Here is a 25,571-nt window from a genome sequence, read left to right on the forward strand (position 1 = left end):
CTCTCTGGCGTCCAGCCCGCCTCTCTGCTCCGCTTTCCTTGTTTTCATTCCCCCTGTCACACGAGGCAGTGGCAAGCCCAATGGGAGGGGCGAAGTAGAGGGAGGGAAGGGGCGGGAAGAGGGCGGAAAGTGAAAGGCGTAGAGCGCCTCTTTTCCGTTTGAGTCTGTTCTTGACTGCTCTGGGCAGCCGTTGTATTGTGGGATCGCGGCGCAGTGCCTGAGACGCTGGGATCCGCGGGGAGCCCGCTCGTTAGCGCCTCCTGTCGTCCGTAAGGCTGCCCTGCCGTTCCTCGGCACCCCAATTCCCCCCACCACCCCCATCGCCTCCTCCTCCATCCTCCAGTTCAAAATGGCGACGGCGGCGGCAGCAGCGGCGGCGGCGATGGCTCCTCCGGGCTGCCCGGGTTCGTGCCCCAACTTCGCCGTAGTCTGCTCCTTTTTGGAGCGCTACGGGCCGCTGCTTGACCTCCCTGAGTTGCCGTTCCCCGAGCTGGAGCGTGTGCTGCAGGCGCCGCCGCCGGACATCGGCAGCGGAGAAGGTAAGCGAGGGGCCCGAACGCCCGGCGGGAAGCGGCCCTGGCACGCTGCTCCCAAACGCTCTTTCCCGGACACCTTGGGCCTCCGCGGCTCTGAGCTCCCCCGGGGGCGCAGCTCCGTCCGGCCCCTCTTCTCCGCCCAACCTCTTGGGTCTCGGGCGGTGGGGAGGCGGGGCGGAGGCCCCCTAGGGCCACTCGGCCCGGGGCCGAACGGAGGTGGGGGCGTCGTGGGTTAGGGGTGGGCCGGGGGCGGGGAGGGGCCTCTGTGCCGGTGGGGCGCCCCTGGGACTGCTCCCCGGCGGCGGGGGCCGGTCCTCCGCCCCTTCTCCTCGCTGGCGGGGGCAGGGGAGCGCAGGTTCCGGCCCGCTTTGCGCTTTCCCCTCCTCTCTTCCCTTACTCCCTCCCCGCCTCCCACCATCCTCCCGACCATCTCGGGGGAGGCTGGGCTTCTCCCTGGGCGCCCCTTTCTCTCCCTCCACCTGGGTTAGCGGGGGCCAGCGGACACTTCAGCTCCCCTTCTAGTGAGAACTCCCCCAAGAGTCGGCTTCTGTCTGTCTTCCTTTTTCCCCCGAGGGCCGGCTTAACCCCCCCAAACTCCTTCCTCCGTGTAGGGGGGTTGGTTTCTCCCCGATGGGAGGGGGCCCTCCTCCATTTCTGCTTTGGGGGATGAAGTCGGATCAGCTTCTCCACTTTGGAGGGTAGAGGGTTAATTTGTCCTCCCCCATAGTTTTCCTCATTCACCCTCCCCACCTCCCTCCAAATAATACAAAAGCATCTCCCCACTTTTCCAATCCCTCCCCCCTTCATCTTGGCAGCAGGGCTTAGGGGAAGAAGTCGCCCTCCCATTGCAGGCTCGGGTGGGGTGGTTAGTATGTAGGCTGGAGGAGGGGCTCAGGCGGAGGGGGAAACAGTTGAAGAAGGTGCTTGTTGCTCGTGTTTCTCTCTCCGGTGCCGCTGGTCTATTATTGGTGTTCGCAAGTGGTGCTCTTTCCACAGAAGGCCACCGCGCGGGTGCAGGGCGCATGCTCTGCCCGCCCCATTGAAACTTCCTGCTGCTGCTGGTTCTTCGCCGAGCATCCCAGCCCTGCGCCTGCTGCCTCCTGCCTCCTGCCTCCAGCCCTCACACTGAGCACTTACATTTTACCCCTATTCCCCATCCATGTCTCTTCTTTTCCAGCACTTTTCTTCCCTCAGAGAAGAGTTTTTTGTTCTAAGCCTTGCCTTTATCTGGGAACAGCCCTTGGCTGGAGAAGAAACGTTTTCCAAATGGGCTTTTTTTTTTCTTCTTTTTTTGTCCGTATTAGGTGGCCGCAGTGGGCTGGATATTGTACAAAACAGCTGTTTCCCTTGCAAGAAAGCAGGGTCGCTCTTCAGTTCTCCATGGAAATGAAGACATTTCTGTTAACAGAATGTATTTCATTGCTAGGAAGGGCCAAAATGTGAAGTTCTTCAAAATACTAATATAGAGAAAACGTTGTTGTGCCTATCATGATTCAATACAGCAGTGATGGTACAGACTTTTATCTCTTCTTACCTCCCCTAATCCCCTTTAAACTCTGGCACAGAAAAGGCTAACTTTTTACATATATAAAGTAGGAGGATGACTAGTTACATTTTATAGACTTTCGACAGAATTTCTTGGAAAGTTAAGCTCCCCAGTATAATAATTTAATTATTAATAAACACTCAATTATTAAGGAAATAGTCATTGTGAAGTAGAATGCCTTAGTAAGCTGCTTTTAGGATACCTTGGGAAATGATAATATGTATCAGAGACATGGGCATTTGGGGAAAGGGATTGCTGGTAAATTGTTTTTGGAATTTCTGTGGACCAAATTGAAAGGCAGGCATAGATTTTCTGTGATGGCATTGGATTTGGAATGGTATACAAGATTGCTTGTCCCTCCATTCTTACATATTTTGTTCTACTGCATTTGGTTTATGTTAGTTACTGAAGAAAAGGTGATAGAGTCAATTTAATACCTCATGTTACCTTTTCTATCCGAAGTTGAACAGTGGGCCACAAGCAAAGTAAAAATGGTAAATAATGTGGGCTGAGATTATACCAGTGGACCCAGCCCCTGTATCACCATTGTAATAGAAAAGATCTGTAGTAGTAGATCGTCATCAGGTGATCTAAGAATAATTATTAATGTTACAAAGTTTTAAGATCTTGGCAAATAAAAAGTCTCTGGAGGTGAAATGTTGTTACTGTGCAGGGAAATTTTCAGGCCTTTGATGACAAATTAACCTACTTGTAATAGTTGATAAAACACTGCTACCAAGATTGGAACCAAATCTTTTTGGGAAGGAGTTGTGTATTCGAAAGTTAAACGACATGAGTTTTGTAGTGTCAAGCTGTGTAGTATGTAGGTTGTAGGACAAATTACTTAATTTCTGTGGATCTCAGTTTCTTGGGTAACTACAGATAAATATTTGAGGATCAAATGTTTCAAAAATCCTTTCATAAACCAAGCACTTTAAAATATTCTTGTTTTACACATTATATTACAGATGCTTGTAAGATAGAGGACATACAAATACATTTAGAATTAAATGTTATATTTCTAACTTGTAAGGATAGGGGTTTGTTTATAATAATGAGCTATTGTAGTGGGGGGTAGGAGATAAAAAATATTGAGCTATTGTGCTCTTTGGGAAAAGTGTTATAATCAAATAAATTTTGCCCTGTATAAATTTAAGTAGTTTTAAAAGGCAGTTCTTAGTGCCTTATGAAGAATCCTAGTTTATAAAACTTTTGGTTTTTCCTAGTGTGATTATATCCCTTAAGTATGTTATGACTTGCCAGTTTAATATTTCTTACCTAGTCGTTTATTGTGAAAGGTTTATCAATATTATGCATCCTTTAGAAGGGACTATAGTTCTCCATATTGTCCTTGTTTAAGCACTGCATTATCTTTTCCAAAAAAAATGTATTTATAAGTTTTAACTTGACATTGTGGCTTCAGCTTAGAATATTTCCTTCATTCCTCCAGAGTTCATTATTAAATTTGGTTTTAGTTTTAATGATGTAATAATAGCTACTATTTATTGAGCATTCACTATGTACAAATACCATCTAGTTCCTTACAACTGTTCTCTGAGGTTTTTCTTATTCCTGTTTAGCAGGCATAGAAACTAAAGTTCAAGAGATTGATTGAGCTGCCCAGTGCCCAGTAATACTTAGTTATTGGTAGAATTCTGGTTTCTATCCAAGTGTATCTGAGTCCACAGAATTACATACTTGCACCCCTATGTTTATCGCCACACTATTTGCAATAGCCAAGATGACGAAAGTAACCTAAGTGTCTGTTAGTAGATGAATGGATAAAAAAGAGGTGGTATGTAAACACAATGGAATATTATTCAGCCATAAAAAAAAGAAGTCCTGGCATTTGCAACAACATGGATGGATCTAGAGGGTATTATGCTCAGTAAAGTGAGCCAGGCAGAGAAAGAAAAATACCAAATGATTTCTTTTACTTGTAGAGTATAAAAACAAAGGAAAACAGAAGGAATAAAATAGCAGTAGACTTATAGACACTGATAAGGGACTAGTGGTTACCAAGGGGGAGGGGTTGGGGGGAGGAGATTAAGGGCACAATAATTCTCAATCACAATGCAGGTTGGTCACAGGGCTGGTGGTACAGCATGGAGAATACAGTTAATGGTTCTATAACATCTTGCTATGTTGATAGATAGTGACTGGACTAGAAGTGGTGAGGATTTAATAGTACAGGTAACTGCTGAACCACTATGTTGTATATTTGAAACCAACAAAATTTTATATCAATGATAGTTTAGTAAAAAAGTGTACTTTTTTTTTAGACATAATGCTATTATACACTTAATAAATACAGTGTAGCATAAACATAACTTTTATATGCACTGGGAAACCAAAACACTAGGCTTGCTTTATTGCATTGGTCTGGAATGAACCTGAAATCTCTCTGAGGTATACCTGTAATACCTCACCATAGGGCCATGTTTCCCAAACTCTGTCCTGGGGTACTGCACCAACTCAGAGGCCCTGTCTGGTAGTTTAAATTTTCAAGGAAGATAAAGCAATACTTGACATCTGTTGGTTGCCTGATGAACTCTACTAGCTTGAGGTAGTTTCAGCATTAGTTTGTGTTGCATTCCTTTTGCTGACACAGCTTTGTGATGTTGGGGTTTTGGGGCTTGCTGTGGTAAAATGAAAATACTACATGAAAGTAATTGTGGAACAGCAAATAAGAATAGCAGTGTTCAATTTGATTCCAAGGTTTGAGAAGTTGTGCAGTGCTCAACTATAATACACATTCTATAAGTAATTATGATTAAGAATGAAGTAAAAATGTTTTTTTTTTCAGCAGAGGTAGATTAGTTTTCCAAATGGCTGCTATAATAATAAGTGAAACTGATATTATGCCTTGGCCTAGGGTTGCTGTGAAAAAAAATTACTGAAATACTGCGGGTGCCATGAACATAGAAAGCTTGGGAACCTGTGCTCTAGAGTTGTCATTGAGTTTTCTGGCTAAACAGAAAGGACTATTGTGTCCATTTTGCCTTTTATAGGGAAAAAAGTCAAGGTGCAAAGATTGATTTCAATTGTATACAGCCAACTGGTGTTTTTAAACCATTTGAGAAATCCATCCATATGCTGAAATTTTCAGCAAAAAAAAATTTAGCTTTCTTGTTGATATCAACTAGAATAGGAAAAGGGTGTGCCAACTAAAGCCGGTGGTTTATCCCCTCACACCCCACAGTCAACTTTAGCCTTCCCAATTCTGTGCTCTGTATATACAGACTTCCCCAGTTTCCTCCTGACTGGAGGTGGAAGATCAGGAGGTACGGATATAAATGAAAGTGGACATTAACCTTGTGGCATTAAAGCTACCAAAGATCTTTCCTTTCCTGCAGAAAACATTCTTTTCAAGGGGAAAGTACACTTTTTCATTCTTTAAAGATGGTCTTTGTGTGGGAATGGGTTGAGAAGTTATGTGTGTCTAATAATGTATTCTATTAAGTATATATGGATGATGGAAGTCCCATGATTTTTACTGTGATTGACTAACTTATTTGTATGATACTAAGTTGAATTTTTTTGGTATGACTTTTTTATTTTTATTTTTTATTAGGTACGATTGATATACACTCTTATGAAGGTTTCACATGAAAAACAATGTGGTTACTACATTTACCCATATTATCAAGTCCCCACCCACACCCCAATGCAGTCACTGCCCATCAGTGTAGCAAGATGCCACAGATCCACTATGTGCCTTCTCTGTGCTGCACTGTTCTCCCTGTGATCCCCCACACCATGTGTACTAAACATAATACCCATCAATCCCCTTCTCCCTCCCTCCCCAACTACCCTCCTACACCCCTCCCCTTTGGTAACCACTAGTTCAGTCTTGGAGTCTCTGAGTCTGCTGCCATTTTGTTCCTTCATTGTTATACTCCACAAATGAGGGAAATCATTTGGCATTTGTCTTTCTCCGCTTGGCTTATTTCACTAAGCATAATGTCTGCCAGCTTCATCCATGTTGTTGCAAATGGTAGGATTTGTTTTTTTCTTATGGCTGAATAATATTCCATTGTGTATATGTACCATATCTTCTTTATCCATTCATCTACTGATGGACACTTAGGTTGCTTCCATATCTTGGCTATTGTAAGAAGTGTGCTGCGATAAACATAGGGGTGCATATGTCTTTTTGAATCTGAGAAGTTGTATTCTTTGGGTAAATTCCAAGGAGTGGGATTCCTGGGTCAAATGGTATTTCTGTTTTTAGTTTTTTGAGTAACCTCCATATTGCTTTCCACAATGGTTGAGCTAGCTTACATTCCCACCAGCAGTGTAGGAGGGTTCCCCTTTCTCTGCATCCTTGCCAGCATTTGTTGTTCTTAGTTTTTTTGATGCTGGCCATCCTTCCTGGTGTGAGGTGATAATCTCATTGTGGTTTTAATTTGCATTTCCCTGATGATTAGTGATGTGGAGCATCTTTTCATGTGTCTTTTGGCCATCTGAAATTCTTCTTTGGAGAACTGTCTCTTCATATCCTCTGCCCATTTGTTAATCAGGTTATTTGCTTTTTGGGTGTTGAGGTGTGTAAGTTCTTTATATATTTTGGATGTTAACCCCTTGTGGGATATGTCATTTACAGATATATTCTCCCATACTGTAGGATGCCTTTTTGTTCTGTTGATGGTGTCCTTTGCCATACAGAAACTTTTTAGTTTGATGTAGTCCCGTGAGTTCATTTTTGCTTTTGTTTCCCTTTCTCGAGGAGATGCGTTCAGGAATAAGTTGCTCATGCTTATATTCATGAGATGTTTGCCTATGTTGTCTTCTAAGAGTTTTATGGTTTCATGACTTACATTCAAGTCTTTAATCCATTTTGTGTTTACTTTTGTGTATGGGGTTAAGCAATAATCCAGTTTCATTCTCTTGCATGTAGCTGTCCAGTTTTGCCAACACCAGCTGTTGAAGAGGCTCTCATTTCTCCATTGTATGTCCATGGCTCCTTTAGCATATATTAATTGACCATATATGGTTCGGTTTATATCAGGGCTCTCTAGTCTGTTCCATTGGTCTATGGGTGTGTTCTTGTGCCAGTATCAAATTGTCTTGATTATTATGACTTTGTAGTAGTTTGGTATGACTTTTTTTTAAAGTTTTTATTTAATTAAATCAGTTTTACATTTGATTTGTTGCCTGCAGTGTTTTTTGCATTTTTACATTATTATTTGATTTGAAGTTTAGACCTTGAAGTCAAAATGTGAAGCATAAAAGAATATACCTTTTCTGTTTAATAACTTGTGGCTGTAACTTAATCTGGTCTCTCCTAGTGGTGCTAATTGAATTGTGTGACTATAGTTCTTCGTTGAAAAGTAGAAAGATGACTTTACATAACTGGAGCCACCATCTGTTGCTTTAAGCAAAAGAACTTACCAGATGCATGTGTGAGGTGTTGAATGAGTCTCAGTGGTAGACCGTTTATAGTAGGTAGTATTGCTCGAACCACAACCTGGTTTGGTTGAAAATGTCCAGCTTTGATTCTTCCACCTTTGAGTAAAGAAATGTTGTGTTAAAAAACAATTCAACCAAGTAAATTTGAAGATCTAATTGGCTTTAGTCAGTGATTGATTCATCAGTCAGGCAGCATCCCATCTAGAAAGTAGAGAGATATTCCCAGGAGCTGTACAAAATGGAAAAATTTTATATGAAAAATTTTATATGAAGATTGGTGGAGCAAGAAGTTATTAGCAAAAAGAAAAGAGAGGATTGTTCCAGGCAAGGTCACTTTCCCTTAAGGGGACAAGCAGGGGGTTTTATGCAGACTGCCTCATCTTATTTTGGGGTTTGGAGAAGACCCTGTGAGAGTTACCTCATTGGTCACTGAAAATTCCTGACTGAGTGCATTTACGTTAAATACTAAGCCCTGGTTTGGTGGCTTGGTCTAGCATAAGTGACTCCATTTTCATTTTGTGGTTTTTCTTTTTAACAATTCTATAGACATTCACTACATGGAAAGAGATCTGTATTTTTCATCATTTTTTGGTGTTTCACAGGGTTGAGGTAAACAAAAGTGATGGAGGTTGCTGGCATTGTCCAGGACTGGAGGTAGTAATAGGGACAGGAGGATTTTCCTGGTTAAGTGGGCTTGTTAATGCAAACAAGTAACTAAGTTACTTGTTTTTAATTGATCAAAAGTTTGTCTTGAAATTTATGTTTTAAATTCTTAGCTAGCATTGATTAGCTACTTCATTTACTTAATCTGTGTATTGAATATCTGCCATATGCTGAGTACAGTAAACATTATAGGGATTATTTTTAAAAAAACATGAAACAGGAGCCCTTCTTTTAAGGCTTTTCTAATTAGTAAGAAGTGGCCAAGTTAAGCGTTACTATCACCACTCAAATACTTTTTTCCTCTGGGGTTTTGTGAAGTGGAATGGTAGTCTATGAATTCTAGTCTAAAAATTAATAGATTAAAATTCTCTCTCTGTCAAGGTTATGGTAAGATGTACAACCACATGCGGTGTGGAAAAATAGTTCAGACCCAAACTACATTTTAATCTGAATTATGTGTTCAAGAAATTTATGTGTTTTGAGATTTAAGAAGATTTCTTTGCCTCTCTACCTGATGGATATAGTCTTGATACATGATGCCTGGGTGTTTTTGTTTTGTTTTGTTTTTCTGTTTTTACTGTATTGTATAGCCCCATTATAAACACCCCATTATCAGGGTGGGGTTTTTTTTTTTTTTTGTGGAATAATGTTTACTTGTGTTACATCTTTTTTTTAAATTAAAGTATCATTGATATACAATCTTATGTTGGCTTCAAATATACAACAGAGTGGTTCAGCAGTCACCCATATTACTAAATCCTTACCCCCTCTAATACAGTCACTGTCAACATACTAAGATGTTACAGAACCATTAACTGTATTCTTCATGCTGTACTACTGTCCCCATGACCAACTTATATTGTGATTGCAAATTATATTGTGCCCCTTAATCGCCTTCCCCCTCCCCTCCAACCTTCCCCAATGCCTTCCCACTGGTAACCACTAGTCCCTTCTCTGTGTCTATGAATCTACTGCTATTTCAATCCTTCTGTTTTGCTTTGTTTTTATATTCCACAAGTAAGTGAAATAATTTGGTATTTGTCTTTCTCTGCCTGGCTTATTTCACTGAGGATAATACCCTCTAGATCCATCCATGTTTTTGCAAATGGCAGAATTTTGTTTCTTTTTTATGGCTGTATAATATTCCATTGTGTCTGTGTACCACATCTTTATCTATTCATCTACTGATAGACACTTAGGTTGCTTCCATATCTTGGCTATTGCAAATAGTGTATCAATAAACATAGGAGTGCATATGTCTATTTGAATCAGGGATTTTGTTTTCTTTGGGTAAATTCCTAGGAGTGGAATTCCTGGGTCAAATGGTATTTCTATTTTTAGTTTTTTGAGGAACCTCCATATTGCTTTCCACAACAGTTGCACCAATTTACATTCCCACCAACAGTGTAGGAGGGTTCCCATTTTTTCTCATCCTTGCCACCATTTGTTACTTCTTGTCTTTTGGATGTTGGCCATTCTAACTGGTATGAGGTGATATCTCATTGTGGTTTTAATTTGCATTTCTCTGATGATTAGCGATATGGAGCACTTTTCATGTGTCTGTTGGCCATCTGTATTTCTTAGAAAAAAGTGTCTGTTCAGGTCGTCCATCCATTTTTTGATCAGTTTATTTGTTTTTTAGGTGTTAGCTATATGAGTTCTTTATATACTTTGGATGTTAATCCCTTATCAGATGAGTCATTTATGAATATATTCTTCCATACTGTAGGATGCCTTTTTGTTCTGTTGATGGTGTCCTTTGCTGTACAGAAGCATTTTAGTTTGATGTAATCCCACTTGTTCATTTTTCATTTTGTTTCCCTTGCCTGAGGAGATGTGTTCATGAAAAAGTTGCTCATGTTTATATTCAAGAGATTGTTGTCTATGTTTTCTTCTAAGAGTTTTATGGTTTCATGACTTACATCAGGTCTTTGATCCATTTCTAGTTTACTTTTGTGGATGGGGTTAGACAATAATCCAGTTTCATTCTCTTACATGTAGTCCAGTTTTCCCAACACCAGTTGTTGAAGAGGCTGTCTTTCCCCGTTGTATATTCATGGCTCCTTTATCGTTTATTAATTGACCATATATGTATGGGTTTGTTCTAGGCTTTCTATTCTGTTCCATTGATCTGTGGGTCTGTTCTTGTGTAAGTACCTAATTGTTTGGATTACTGTTGCTTTGTAGTAGAGTTTGAAGTCAGAGAGCATAATCCCCCCAGCTTTGTTCTTCTTTCTCAGTATTGCTTTGGCTGTTTGGGGTCTTTCGTGGTTTCATAGGAATTTTAGAACTATCTGTTCTAGTTCATTGAAGAATGAGGGTGGAATTTTGATAGGGATTGTATTGAATCTGTAGAATGGCTATTTTGACAATATTAATTCTTCCTATCCCTGAGCAAGGATAGATTTCCCTTTATTGATGTCTTCTATTTTCTTTTTATGTGATAATTTTTATAGTATCAAATACTGCTTGAGTAATCTGGGCCTTCATTTAAAAATGAAAATTTGCTCTTTAAACAAATATTAATCGATTACCTGCTATGTGCTAGGCTCGCTAATACTCTGAGGATATATTAATAAGCAAGATAGATAAGATCCTTGCCCTTACGGAGCTCACTTTTTAACAGCAAAGACAAACAATGGAACAATAAGTTTTTTTTTTAATTATATGAGCAACTATAATGTACATTCTGTAATGATGTATATTTTAGCAAACTTTGTTGTACTGTTTGTTTAGCTTTGTATTTATCCTATTGTATGCCTTTTCCCTGTATTTGTACAGTTTGTCTTAATCATTTTCTGGATGGTAGGATCATAGGTTTGTATTTTTTTTTCTCATATTTTTTTTCACACTTATATACTATATTTTCTACACTAATTATGTATTTCTTTGGCAATCACCAAAAAAATTATTTGAAAGCAATCTTTTCCCACGAAGCAAAATGGGTGAAGATGGTCAAAAGGTTCAAACTTCTAGTTATAAAATAAATAAGTCATAGAGATACCAAGTACAGCATGGGTTAATACTATATTGTGTATTTGACAGTTGCTGAGAGTAGATCTTAAAGCTTCTCATCACAAGGAAGAATATTTGTAACTGTTGGTGACAGATGTTAATTAGACTTACTGTGGTGATTATTTTGCAATATACACTAATATTAAATCATGTACACCTGAAACTAATATGTATTATATCTCATAAAAAGTTAAAGAAAAAAATAGTTTTCTAAGAGGTTTTATAAAGAAAAATAAGTTGCTACTTTTATTTACTTTTAATCCTGAATTACCTCTCACAGTGAATATTACCAACATCTACCCACATCACACAAGATCAGAAACCAAGGAGCCGTATTCTAGACCTTAACCTCTGATAATGCTTTCTGCTTTGTTTCAAGTCTTGAGTCTATTACTTTATCCTGTTTATATTCAGCCTCATTTGTCTAACATATCATTGTTGTACTCTGTGTACTCTGTTTTCATTCTGCTGAACTGCTTGCAGATATCTGAAAGTATGTAAGGTTGTTTCACATCTTTGTGCCTTTTCCTCATCCTCATAGCTGAGTTGAATAATTCTCTCTCCATCTTTGTTCCGTTGCCTGCTCCCTGTATTCCTACCCACCATTAATCTCTTTAAACACCAAAGGCCTTTCCTGCTTCCTATGTCTCAAGTTAAATTAACCACTTCCATCTCCTCACCCCACATGTGCCCTCTGTAGATTTTATATAATAGTACTCATAACACTTTTTGCACTTACAGTCTAGCCTATGAGTCTGTAAGCTTCTTAGGGACAGGGATAAATATTTTATGAGATGACTTTCCCCCCCTAACTTATTAAAGGATCATGTTTTTTTCTAAAACTATTTTTTTTTAGAATTAAATCTTACATAAATCAAATTTTTAATAAACATTTTTCCCAACATGTGAGAATGACACTCTTACCATTAATAGGTGAAAGCAGTTGACATGTTAGTGCTAGCATTCAAATTAACCAGATTTTATGTCCCATTTCCTTAGATGTAATACTGTATTTGAAATCAATGTGTGTAATTGGAAGTTAATGCCTAGTCTGTGATAGTCTATTGGTGGGGTGGGCAAACTAAAGCCTATGGGCCAAACATGTCCCATTGACTATTTTTGTAAATAAAGTTTTATTGATGCATAGCCATGCTAGCTTGTTTACATATTGTCTATAGTTGCTTTCACACTGAAGTGTCAGAGTTGAGTGCTTTTGACAAAGAATGTGTAGTGGGCAAAACCTAAAGTATTTACTGTCTGGCCCTTTATAGAAAAAAATGCTGATTCCTATTCTAGTGAAGAAAAATAACTATCAGATGACTGTGTTTGAGAACACTTTTTGAACCAGAATAGTACAAATTAAGTGCCTAGAGTGTCCTATGAATGAAAATTATACAGCAGTAGTTTCCTTATATTTATCTAATCTTACACACAGGACTTTTAGTTTTACTCTTCTTTCTTAGGTTAGATGAATCTAAAAGTTTTTCTGCTAACAGGGTGATGCACTGTGTTGAACTAGTATCTTTCATTCAAGGACAGTCATGGCTTCCTCTGCCTAATTGTCGTAAGGTAAGGCTGAGAGGGGGGCCAAGTGACATAGTAATTGGCAGTAAGGGTAAGAATTGTAATATTGCTGTTAGACTGCTTCAGAGTCACATCCAAGTGAACTGAATTTTAAGACATGATTTGAAAGAGTCCCCAGGTCTTGGTGAGGATAAGATTGGGTGAATGTTGAAGCCATGTATTCAGATGGGAAAGGATGTATTGACTGAAGGTAGAACTTAAAAGATTTACTTAAGTTACTCAGTATTTTTAAGGGGAAATGTAGAGTGTTAGTTATAAAGCTTTGGCGCTTGAAATGCTGAGTATTTTAGGGAATTTATTTTAATACTTCTGTTCCTTTTGTCCTGATCATCCTTATTACTGGCTGTACAAATAAATATAATTGACATTTCCTCAATGTGTACATGTTTAAAGTCTTTTAGCAGGAAAAATTAGAATGAGCTTATTCCAAATTTAACTTACTTTTGGTCTTTGGAATTTGGGGATATAGCAAGATTGTAACACATTGAAGAACTTTGTTAAATATAGTGGAGCTTAATTTATAATCTCATTAATGTATTGCTGACCTTTATTTTATTAGAACCATGAAGGAACCATCTCCAGTAGTGCTAACTTGGGCTGGCATCTGAGTGCAGACATTCCATAACATTCTTCATTTTAGAGGTTTTTTTTGTCCTCTACATTTTTACTATAATCATCTCGATTGTCCTTGTCTGTCTTTTTGCCTTCATAGACTTTTTTTATTTTATAGGCTATCTTTTCTTCTGTGCTTATCTAGTTGGATTCACCATGATAAAATGTCTCATCCTTTTTCTTCCCTATTTTCCCATATTTTGAACCTATTTTTTTATACCTTGATTATCTTCTCCATTCCCATCTTTTATAGAAACAAAAATAAGTTATAAAAATGTAAAAATTAGGGGCTTTGGAGTATGCATGCTTTACCATAGTTTTACAGGTTAAGTAAATGCTTTTACTGATGCTGTAGTTATTAGAGCTTACTCTTGAGCCGGGCTTTATACTAAAGTATTCTACCAAGATTACTTTATTTAATCCTCACAACCGCTCTATATTACTGTCAAGCCATGTGAGAAAATTGGGTTGGGACACATGAGATATAATGCCTTAGAAATATTTTTCTTTAAAGTTATAACACATTAAAGGTAACGTGTCTGTGACTGACTCTGTAAGTTCCATAAAGAATTTATTTTGCCGCCTTTGCTTTGTTTCTAGCATAAAACTTAGCATATTATAGGTGCTGTGTGTTAGTTGTATAAATAAATGCCACTTAGTACCTTAGAAGCCTGAGATGGAAAATGTAATCTCTCAAGTTTTTTTCTTGGATTATATAGTTGGTTATACCATGTCTAAATTGCATATGTGTTAACTTCTGTCTTATAGGAATACTCAGAGTGTAGTTTTAGTCTAGTTTTTCTTCTTATCTTTCTCAAGACATGGAAGGGAAAAGTCACTATTCTCTATTTAACTTAAAAAAAAAAATCCCAGCCCAGTTTCTCTAAATTGGTTTATATCATCTCTACAAGGAGTGATCTGAAATTCTTATTTCTGAAACTAAATTTTTTTTTAGTTGTTGGAAAGGCCAGCCTGCAGGTAGGGAAATCAGCTAGAGGTCATTATAATATTATTGATGAGATATGAATTGGGGCTGTGGCTGTGGGGAATGAGAAGAAAGGCTCCATATGAGAAAGATTTTACAGGTAGAATTGATAATGATTTAGTGAATGGATTGATGTGAAGGGTCTTTGAGTAAGGAATTGGTATGATTCCCAGGTTTCTGGCTTAGAGAGTATGTAGTTAATAGTTCCATTTATTTAGGAAAGAAATAGCTAAAAAGGCCCAGGGTTTATGAGGCAAGACTGTGATTTTTAAGATACAGAATTCTAATAACATACATGAGCACTATTTGAAGAACTGGCCGTATTAATTTTATAGCTTTCTAAAAGCTTACTCTGCATAAACAGATGATGGCAATATATCTTATTTTACAGCTCTTGGTATTTATGAATTATTTAAGTTGCTGGATATGTATATATATATTAAATATATAATTAACATTTTGTTAAAGACAGTTTTTTTAGAGTGCCTATGTACTTAAGGTAATTAAAATTAGCTTTAAACTTGGGCAATTGGTGCCCAATTTTATTCTTAAAGGTAAAAAAATTTTTAAATGAGATAGTCTGTTGTTTTCATTTGCAAAAAACATTTGTTGTAATTTTAGACATCGCTATGTTCCACTGGGTAAAGAGTTGGTAGTAGTTGGATATCCTTTCTGTTCCCTCTTCCCCATAAAGAAACAAATGGACCTTCAAGTAAATTGAAATGCCACTCTACACAGAGAAACAGATATATCAAATATATTGAGCCCATTATATAGATGAGAAGTACATAAGTAAATATATGCCATTTGTGTGGGTTGATAGTTGATGAGTAAGTCTTAATTAATCTAGAAAGATTGTCTAGCAGAAATATTTGAGTTGGATTCCATTTTAGGAGGGACTGTTTCTCCAGCTATTATATGCACTATTAGACACTGTGTGGTAACTCCAACCTGTAATGTTACTTGAGCTGCAATTAAAGTCTGGTCTCACAGCATTTAATTAATAAAGGATAACTCCATCATATTGAAAGACAAAATGTTACCATTTAAAGTATATATACTTCTTAAAATAAAATTATCAGAAACATAAGCAATTTGGATCCACAAGGAAATTAATATTGGGAGAGTCTCATCATTTTCTCTAAGGGTGGTATCAGACAGAGCACAGTAAAATGCTTTAATAAATATAATATACTCAAGCAATATAAGAATTTTAACAAGCTCCCTCCCTGACACTGCCTTCAGTTCCACACCCAACCTGCCATGTTTTAATTAACTGGGATTTTAGTTCCGTACTGTTGTTAAGTTATTTTTGTATTTCTCAGCAATTATTTAACTGCTATGGTTTTGTAGTTTATTTACTGACCACTGTTTTTGATTATTACATTTTTCCTCTGAGATTCATTCTTTTGCTATAGTACATTCTTTTTCAAAGAGGGTTTCTAAGTGGTGAGCTTTGAGTTCTTGTATGTCCAAAAAGTTTTTGCCCTCTGACTGCCTGTTAAGGTTGAATACAGTATTCCTACGTTCACATAACTCCCCCCCAGAGCTTTGACGATATTGCTTTTATCTTCTAGCATCCACTGTTGCTGATGAGAAATCTGTCAGTGTGATTCTTGTTCCTTTGTAAGTGAGCTTCTTTTCCTTCCTAAAAGATTTTTATAATTTTTTTAATCCCTGAAGTTTTGAAAATTTCTAGGATATGCCTTTTTTCCCCCAATTTTCTTGCTTTTGCTTTTACTTTATTTTATTTATTTATTTATTTATTTTTGAGAGGGCATATCTTATATTTATTGATCAAATGGTTGTTAACAACAATAAAATTCTGTATAGGGGACTCAATGCACAGTCATTAATCAACCCCAAGCCTAATTCTCAACAGTCTCCAATCTTCTGAAGTATAACGAACAAGTTCTTACATGGTGAACAAATTCTTACATAGTGAATAAGTTCTCACATGGTGAACAGTACAAGGGCAGTCATCATAGAAACTTTCGGTTTTGATCACGCATTATGAACTATAAACAATCAGGTCAAATATGAATATTCGTTTGATTTTTGTACTTGATTTATATGTGGATCCCACATTTCTCTTTATTATTATTATTATTTTTAATAAAATGCTGAAGTGGTAGGTAGATGTAAGATAAAGGTAGAAAACTTAGTTTAGTGTTGTAAGAGAGCAAATGTAGATGATCAGGTGTGTGCCTGTAGACTATGTGTTAATCCAAGCTAGACAAGGGCAATAAAACATCCACGGATGCATAAGATTTCTCTCAAAACAGGGGGGGTGAGGTTCTAAGCCTCACCTCTGTTGATCCCCAATTTCTCACCTGATGGCCCCCCCTGCGACTGTGCCTGTCTTAGGTTGTTCCTCCCTTGAGGAATCTTACCCGTCTCTGGCTAACCAGTCATCTTCCGGGGCCATACAGGGAGATATAAAGTTGGTAAGTGAGAGAGAAGCCATATTGTTTGAAAAGGTTAGCTTTTTACTACTTTGCAGACTTATGCCCTGTGGCTTCTATGCCCAGCATTTGTCTTGAGGTATCTTTAGCACTTGGGAGAATTATGATACTCGGTAAATTCGATATGAGGCATGAATTCTATTTAAGGGTTGTAATTAGGAAGGAAGAAGAAAAGCTATAGAGGTAGCAGATGGAAGAAAACATGGGAAGATTGATTATTTCTTTGACATATCTTCTTGTAGAGTAATTTAAGCATGTATAGGTTTTAAACTACTAATTAAATTGCGCACACACATTAACATAATAGGAATACAGTTACATAACCAAAGCAGATCTATAATTATCAGCCATCTCCAGTGAGGCCAAGAAAACCAGTTAGGCACCCTAGGCATTTGTGAAAATTTGTCTATGAGATGATGGATATTGTCCAACTGTACTTGAACAGTCTGAGAGAAATCAGACAAATTAGAACAGCCCATTCCTGGGAACTGTTCACATCCCATATGTTCTTTTAACAGTAGATAGTCTGTAGTTGTAAGATTTTGGAGCGCTAGAACTTGCACTTCTCCTAATTCTTGGTTGAGTTCCAACAGTGCAGATCCACTCAAATTTGTTGTTTTACTGTATGCACAGGCCAGCTTAGATATCTCCTTCTTCATTCCAATGGCAAGTCCAGGAACCGGTGGGATAAATGCAGCTATGACTGCAGCATTGCCTGGATCTTTGTTGAGGTTTTTTGATGATCATCTTCTGGTATGACTCTTCCAGAGAGTGCTGATGTTGGAAGTTCTTCTTCATATCGTATCTTAGTTCATTTTCTGGGTAGCCAAATTAGGCTTTGATCCTCTGTATAAACACAAACAGACCCTTTGCCCACACTTTGATCTGTCCTTTATACCATTGTGTAGAACTCATTGGAGGTCACCACACTGGAACTGCTTTTTTTTTTTTTTTAAGAGAAAGGAATATTATCAGAAAAGTGTACCTCCATAGCCGATCATCTGTCACCCTTTAAGTGATCAAAATTAAGGATATTTAAAGCATGCATTAATCGTTCATTTACAGTTAGTTTTATCCTATCATGGAGTAATCCCCCTTTTCTTTCTTTTTTTTTTTTGTTTGTTTGTTATCTTTAATCTACACTTACATGAAGAATATTATATTTACGAGGCTCTCCCCTATACCATGTCCCCACTATAAACCCCTTTACAGTCACTGTCCATTAGCATAGCTAAATGCTGTAGAATCACTACTTGCCTTCTCTGTGTTGTACAGCCCTCCCCTTTCTCCCACCCCCCCATGCATGCTGATCTTAATACCCCTCCTTCTTCCTCCCCACCCCTTATCCCTCCCTACCCACCCATCCTCTCCAGTCCCTTTCCCTCTGGTACCTGTTAGTCCATTCTTGGGTTCTGTGATTCCGCTGCTGTTTTGTTCCTTCAGTTTTTCCGTTGTTCTTATACTCCACAGATGAGTGAAATCATTTGCTATTTCTCTTTCTCCGCTTGGATTATTTCACTGAGCATAATACCCTCCAGCTCCATCCATGTTGCTGCAAATGGTAGGATTTGCCCTCTTCTTATGGCTGAGTAGTATTCCATTGTGTATATGTACCACATCTTCTTTATCCATTGATTTACCGATGGACATTTAGGTTGCTTCCAATTCTTGGCTATTGTAAATAGTGCCGCGATAAACATAGGGGTGCATTGGTCTTTCTCAAGCTTGATTGCTGTGTTCTTAGGGTGAATTCCTAGGAGTGCAATTCCTGGGTCAAATGGTAAGTCTGTTTTGAGCATTTTGATGAGCCTCCATACTGCTTTCCACAATGGTTGAACTAGTTTACATTCCCACCAGCAGTGTAGGAAGGTTCCCCTTTCTCCACAGCCTCCCCAACATTTGCTGTTGTTTGTCTTTTGGATGGCAGCCATCCTTACTGGTATGAGGTGATACCTCATTGTAGTTTTAATTTGCATTTCTCTGATAATTAGCGATGTGGAGCATCTTTTCATGTGTCTGTTGGCCATCTGTATTTCTTTTTTGGAGAACTGTCTGTTCAGTTCCTCTGCCCATTTTTTAATTGGATTATTTGATTTTTGTTTGTTGAGGCATGTGAGCTCTTTATATATTTTAGACGTCAAGCCTTTATCGGATCTGTCATTTACAAATATATTCTCCCATACTGTAGGGTTCCTTTTTGTTCTATTGATGGTGTCTTTTGCTGTACAGAAGCTTTTCAGCTTAATATAGTCCCACTTACTCATTTTTGCTGTTGTTTTCCTTGCCCGGGGAGATATGTTCAAGAAGAGGTCGCTCATGTTTATGTCTAAGATGTTTTTGCCTATGTTTTTTTCCATGAGTTTAATGGTTTCATGGCTTACATTCAGGTCTTTGATCCATTTTGAATTTACTTTTGTGTATGGGGTTAGACAATGGTCCAGTTTCATTCTCCTACATGTAGCTGTCCAGTTTTGCCAGCACCACCTGTTGAAGAGACTGTCATTTTGCCATTGTATGTCCATGGCTCCTTTATCAAATATTAATTGACCATATATGTCTGGGTTAATGTCTGGATTCTTTAGTCTGTTCCATTGGTCTGTGGCTCTGTTCTTGTGCCAGTACCAAATTGTCTTGATTACTATGGCTTTATAGTAGAGCTTCAAGTTGGGGAGTGAGATCCCCCCTACTTTATTCTTCTTTCTCAGGATTGCTTTGGCTATTCGGGGTCTTTGGTGTTTCCATATGAATTTTTGAACTATTTGTTCCAGTTCATTGAAGAATGTTGCTGGTAATTTGATAGGGATTGCATCAAATCTGTATATTGCTTTGGGCAGGATGGCCATTTGACGATATTAATTCTTCCTAGCCACGAGCATGGGATGAGTTTCCATTTGTTAGTGTCCCCTTTAATTTTCTTAAGAGTGACTTGTAGTTTTCAGAGTATAGGTCATTCACTTCTTTGGTTAGATTTATTCCTAGGTATTTTATTCTTTTTGATGCAATTGTGAATGGAATTGTTTTCCTGATTTCTCTTTCTATTGGTTCATTGTTAGTATATAGGAAAGCTAAAGATTTCTGTGTGTTAATTTTGTATCCTGCAACTTTGCTGTATTCCTATATCAGTTCTAGTAGTTTTGGGGTGGAGTCTTTAGGGTTTTTTATGTACAATATGTCATCTGCAAATAGTGACAGTTTAACTTCTTCTTTACCAATCTGGATTCCTTGTATTTCTTTGTTTTGTCTGATTGCTCTGGGTAGGACCTCCAGTACTATGTTAAATAACAGTGGGGAGTGTGGGCATCCCTGTCTTGTTCCCAATCTCAGAGGAAAAGCTTTCAGCTTCTCCCTGTCCAGTATAATGTTGGCTGTGGGTTTATCATATATGGCCTTTACTATGTTGAGGTACTTGTTCTCTATACCCAATTTGCTGAGAGTTTTTATCATGAATGGAGGTTGAATTTTGTCAAATGCTTTTTCAGCATCTATGGAGATGATCATGTGGTTTTTGTCTTTCTTTTTGTTGATGTGGTGGATGATGTTGATGGATTTTCGGATGTTGTACCATCCTTGCATCCCTGGGATGAAACCCACTTGGTCATGGTGTATGATCCTTTTGATATACTTTTGTATTTGGTTTGCTAATATTTTATTAAGTATTTTTGCATCTACATTCATCAGGGATATTAGTCTGTAATTTTCCTTTTTGGCAGGGTCTTTGCCTGGTTTTGGTATTAGGGTGATGTTGGCTTCATAGAATGAGTTTGGGAGTACTCCCCCATCTTCTGTTTTTTGGAAAACTTTAAGGAAAATGGGTATTATGTCTTCTCTGTGTGTCTGATAAAATTCCGAGGTAAATCCATCTGGCCCGGGTGTTTTGTTCTTGGGTATTTTTTTGATTACCGTTTCAATTTCTTTGCTCGTAATTGGTTTGTTTAACTTTTGTGTTTCTTCCTTGGTCAGTCTTGGAAGGTTGTATTTTTCTAGGAAGTTGTCCATTTCTTCTAGGTTTTCCAGCTTTTTGGCATATAGGTTTTCATAGTAGTCTTTAATAATTCTTTGTATTACTGTGGAGTCTGTCGTGATTTTTCTGTTCTCATTTGTGATTCTGTTGATTTGTGTTGATTATCTTTTTCTCTTAATAAGTTTGGCTAGAGGCTTATCTATTTTGTTTATTTTCTCAAAAAAGCAGCTCTTGGTTTCATTGATTTTTGCTATTGTTTTATTCTTCTCAATTTTGTTTATTTCTTCTCTGATCTTTATTATGTCCCTCCTTCTGCTGACTTTAGGCCTCATTTGTTCTTCTTTTTCCAATTTCGATAATTGTGATGTTAGACTATTCATTTGGGATTGTTCTTGCTTCTTCAAGTGTGCCTGGATCGCTATATACTTTCCTCTTAAGACTGCTTTCGCTGTGTCCCACAGAAGGGGGACACAGAAGTTGGGGCTTTGTGTTATTGTTGTCATTTGTTTCAATATATTCCTTGATCTCTATTTTAATTTGTTCGTTGATCCATTGATTATTTAGGAGCATGTTGTTAAGCCTCCATGTGTTTGTGAGCCTTTTTGTTTTCTTTGTAGAATTTATTTCTAGTTTTATACCTTTGTGGTGTGAAAAGTTGGTTGGTAGAATTTCAATATTTTGGATTTTGCTGAGGCTCTTTTTGTGGGCTAGTATGTGGTCTATTCTGGAGAATGTTCCATGTGCACTTGAGAAGAATGTATATCCTGTTGCTTTTGGATGTAGAGTTCTATAGATGTCTATTAGGTCCATCTGCTCTACTGTGTTGTTCAGTGCTTCCGTGTCCTTACTTATTTTCTGCCCGGTGGATCTATCCTTTGGGGTGAGTGGTGTGTTGAAGTCTCCTAGAATGAATGCATTGCAGTCTATTTCCCCCTTTAGTTCTGTTAGTATTTGTTTCACATATGCTGGTGCTCCTGTGTTGGGTGCATATACATTTAGAATGGTTATATCCTCTTGTTGGACTGAGCCCTTTATCATTACGTAGTGTCCTTCTTTATCTCTTGTTACTTTCTTTGTGTTGAAGTCTATTTTGTCTGATATTAGTACTGCAACCCCTGCTTTCTTCTTGCTGTTGTTTGCCTGAAATAGTTTTTCCATCCCTTGACTTTTAGTCTGTATATATCTTTGGGTTTGAGGTGAGTTTCTTATAAGCAGCATATAGATGGGTCTTGCTTTTTTATCCATTCTGTTACTCTGTGTCTTTTGATTGGTGCATTCAGTCCATTTACATTTAGGGTGACTATTGAAAGATATGTACTTATTGCCATTGCAGGCTTTAAATTCGTGGTTACCAACGGTTCAAGGTTAGACTCTTTAGTATCTTACTGCCTAACTTAGCTCGCTTATTGAGCTGTTATATACACTTTGTGGAGATTCTTTTCTTCTCTCCCTTCTTATTCCTCCTCCTCCCTTCTTCTTATGTTGGGTGTTTTGTTCTGTGCTCTTTCTAGGAGTGCTCCCATCTAGAGCAGTCCCTGTAAGATGTCCTGTAGAGGTGGTTTGTGGGAAGCAAATTCCCTCAGCTTTTGCTTGTCTGGGACTTGTTTAATCCTGCCATCATATTTGAATGGTAGTCATGCTGGATACAGTATCCTTGGTTCAAGGCCCTTCTGTTTCATTGCAGTAAATATATCATGCCATTCTCTTCTGGCCTGTAGGGTTTCTGTCGAGAAGTCTGATGATAGCCTGATGGGTTTTCCTTTATAGGTGACCTTTTTCTCTCTAGCTGCCTTTAAAAGTCTTTCCTTGTCCTTGATCTTTGCCATTTTAATTATTATGTGTCTTGGTGTTGTCCTCTTTGGATCCTTTCTGTTGGGGGTTCTGTGTATTTCCGTGGTCTGTTCGATTATTTCCTCCCCCAGTTTGGGGAAGTTTTCAGCAATTATTTCTTCCAAGATACTTTCCATCCCTTTTCCTCTCTCTTCTTCTTCTGGTACCCCTATAATATGGATCTTGTTCCTTTTAGATTGGTCACACAGTTCTCTTAATATTGTTTCATTCCTGGAGATCCTTTTATCTCTCTCTCTATGTCAGCTTCTATGCGTTCCTGTTCTCTGGTTTCTATTCCATTAATGGCCTCTTGCATCTTATCCATTCTGCTTATAAATCCTTCCAGAGTTGTTTCATTTCTGTAATCTCCTTTCTGGCATCTGTGATCTCCCTCCGGACTTCATCCCGTATCTCTTGCGTATTTCTCTGCATCTCTGTCAGCATGTTTATGATTTTTATTTTGAATTCTTTGTCAGGAAGACTGGTTAGGTCTGTCTCCTTCTCTGGTGTTGTCTCTGTGATCTTTGTCTGCCTGTAGCTTTGCCTTTTCATGGTGATGGGAATAGTTTGCAGAGCTGGGACGAGTGACGGCTGGAAGAACTTCCCTTCTTGTTGGTTTGTGGCCCTCCTCTCCTGGGAGAACAGCGACCTCTAGTGGCTTGTGCTGGGTAGCTGCGTGGAGTCAGGGCTTCTGCTTCCTGCCCGGCTGCTATGGAGTTTATCTCCTTGTTGCTGTGGGCGTGGCCTGGCTCGCGCAGCTGCTCCAAAGTGGTGGGGTCGCGTTGGAGGGGCAGCGGCCGGGAGGCCATTTATCTCCTTAAGGGGCCTCCGTGCTCCCTGCAGCCCAGGGGATTAGGGTGCCCAGAGATCCCCGCATTCCCTGCCTCTGGATTAAGTGTCCCGCCCTGCCCCTTTAAGACTTCCAGAAAGCACCCGCCAAAACAAAAGAACGACCACAAAAAAAAAAAATGCTTTTACTTTTTAATACATTAAAATTACACATTTATTTGAAGCCCTCTGTGTATTATTCCTGTTCTGATTATCTTTCCTCCACTCCACAGGCAACCACTGTCCTGAATCTTGAAATTTATTATTCCCATGAACACTTTTATGCTAAGAGTGTATGTTTATGTATTCATAAACAATGCATGGTATGGATTTAAATGATTTAAATCTTTATGTGTAAATGGTATAATATACATTCCTGTAGAACTTCCCTTTTCCAACCTCAACACTGTTTTTAAAGTAAATCCTGTTGATGCATGTTGTTTTATTTACTTTAACCTGCTGTATGGTATCGTATTACATGAAATTACTATAATTAATTCTTTTTAATTGGTAGATATTCAGGTTTGTTTTTGTGCTACTAAGAGGAATACTATAGTGAATATTCTAATGGCTTTGCCTAGAGGTGAAATTGCTGTACTGAAGGGTATATGAGTCTTTGTTTTAGGCTTGGTTTAGCCAATTGCTCTCCCGAGTTGGTTTATTGATTTATACACTGTCAGCAGTGTATGTGGGTTCCCATTTATCCAGATAATCAACACTTGGTATTGTCAGATTTTCAAGTTGTTGATAATGTGGTTGTGAATTGATTTTTTATTGTTGCAGTGATAAACTTAGCAGTTTTTCATGTCCTCTGGCCATTTAGTTTTCCGGTCTGAATTGCCTTTGTATGGTCTTTCCCCATTTTTCTTTGTGGTTGTCTATTATATTGATTTGTTACAATTTTTTAATATACTTGTATGTCAGTCCTTCCTCATTTTTTTTTTTACAATTTTTATAGTATCTCTTGTTGATCCAGACTTTGAAATTTCAGTGTAGTATAACTGTCAATCTTTTGTTTTATGTTTACACTTTTTACATCTCATTTAGGAAACTCTTTTCTTTATGATTTTGAGATCATAAGATATTCATCTGTATTTTCTTCTAAAAGTTTTTTCTTTTTCAAATTACAGTATTAAACCTGGAACTTATTTTTGTGTCATGTGTGTGTTTTAATTCACACCAATTTGTCATACCACCTCTCATATACCAATTTCCACTCAAATGTGAACATATTTCTAAGCTATTTGTTACATTAGTGTATCCTTCACCACATGGTTTACTTGCACTAGCTTTAAAGTAAGTCATAATAAGGCAAGTTCTCCTACCTTGTTCTTTTTTGAAATGCTGTTGGTTATTTTCAGCCCCCCATAGCCTTGTGTAAATTTTAGAATTGGCATGTCAAATTTCACAAAAATCCTTGGTTGGGTTTTATTCTGACACCAGCTGGTGTATTGTAATATAGTTCAATTCGTACTCCAGTCACCTGGAGCTAGCATCAGATTCCACAAGTTTAAGGGCACCGATACCAGCAAGACTGCCCTCATTTCAGATGCCAGTCACAAGTTCCCATGACCTGCTTCAGGTTTGTTAATTTGCTGCAACTCACTGAACTCAGAAAAAGTGCTATATTTATGACTTATGTTTTTATTTTAGAGGATACAATTTAGGACTAGCCAGATGAAGACACATAGGGCAGGGTCTGGAAGGATTCCAATGAAGAGCTTCCATGCCCTTTTTCTGTGTGTGGGTCACCCTCCTGGCGTATCAATGTATTCACTAGTGAGGAAGCCCCATGAGCTTCAGTGGTAACAAAGTTTTTATTGGCATTTTGGCTACATGATTGAACTCAATATCAAGGCCCTCTCTCCACCATGGAGTTGGAGCTGATACCATGTAGTTCAAAGCCCCAACTGACTAATCACATGATACTGAATCACGTGATAATTGGTCTTTCTGGCATGACTAGTCCCTATCCTGAACCCTTGCATTTCTGGGATAAATCCCCCTTAGTAATGTTGTGTTATCTCTTTAGTGTGCTGCTAGATTCAGTTTGCTTGTATTTTTTTTTTGAAGACTTTTGTATCATTATTCATAAAGGATACTCACTATAGTTTTCTTGTGATTTCTTTGTCTA

General features: G+C 38.3%; 1 protein-coding gene across 3 annotated transcripts in view; it reads left to right on the top strand.

Annotated features, from left to right (window-relative positions):
* Positions 1-104: 104 nt before the first annotated feature.
* RSF1 (remodeling and spacing factor 1) overlaps positions 105-25,571 on the top strand; it is a 152,475-nt gene continuing 127,008 nt past the window's right edge. For 2 of the 3 annotated variants that reach the window (XM_036895512.2, XM_036895513.2), the window contains exon 1: positions 105-539. In XM_036895512.2, coding sequence (XP_036751407.2) covers positions 350-539 — 190 coding nt within the window. In that variant the 5' untranslated portion in view covers positions 105-349. The remainder of the gene's footprint in view (positions 540-25,571) is intronic. The other variant, XM_036895514.2, reaches the window with a different exon arrangement.

This window comes from Manis pentadactyla, chromosome 9 (genome assembly GCF_030020395.1).
Source record: "Manis pentadactyla isolate mManPen7 chromosome 9, mManPen7.hap1, whole genome shotgun sequence".
In the NCBI taxonomy this organism is placed as follows: domain Eukaryota; kingdom Metazoa; phylum Chordata; class Mammalia; order Pholidota; family Manidae; genus Manis; species Manis pentadactyla.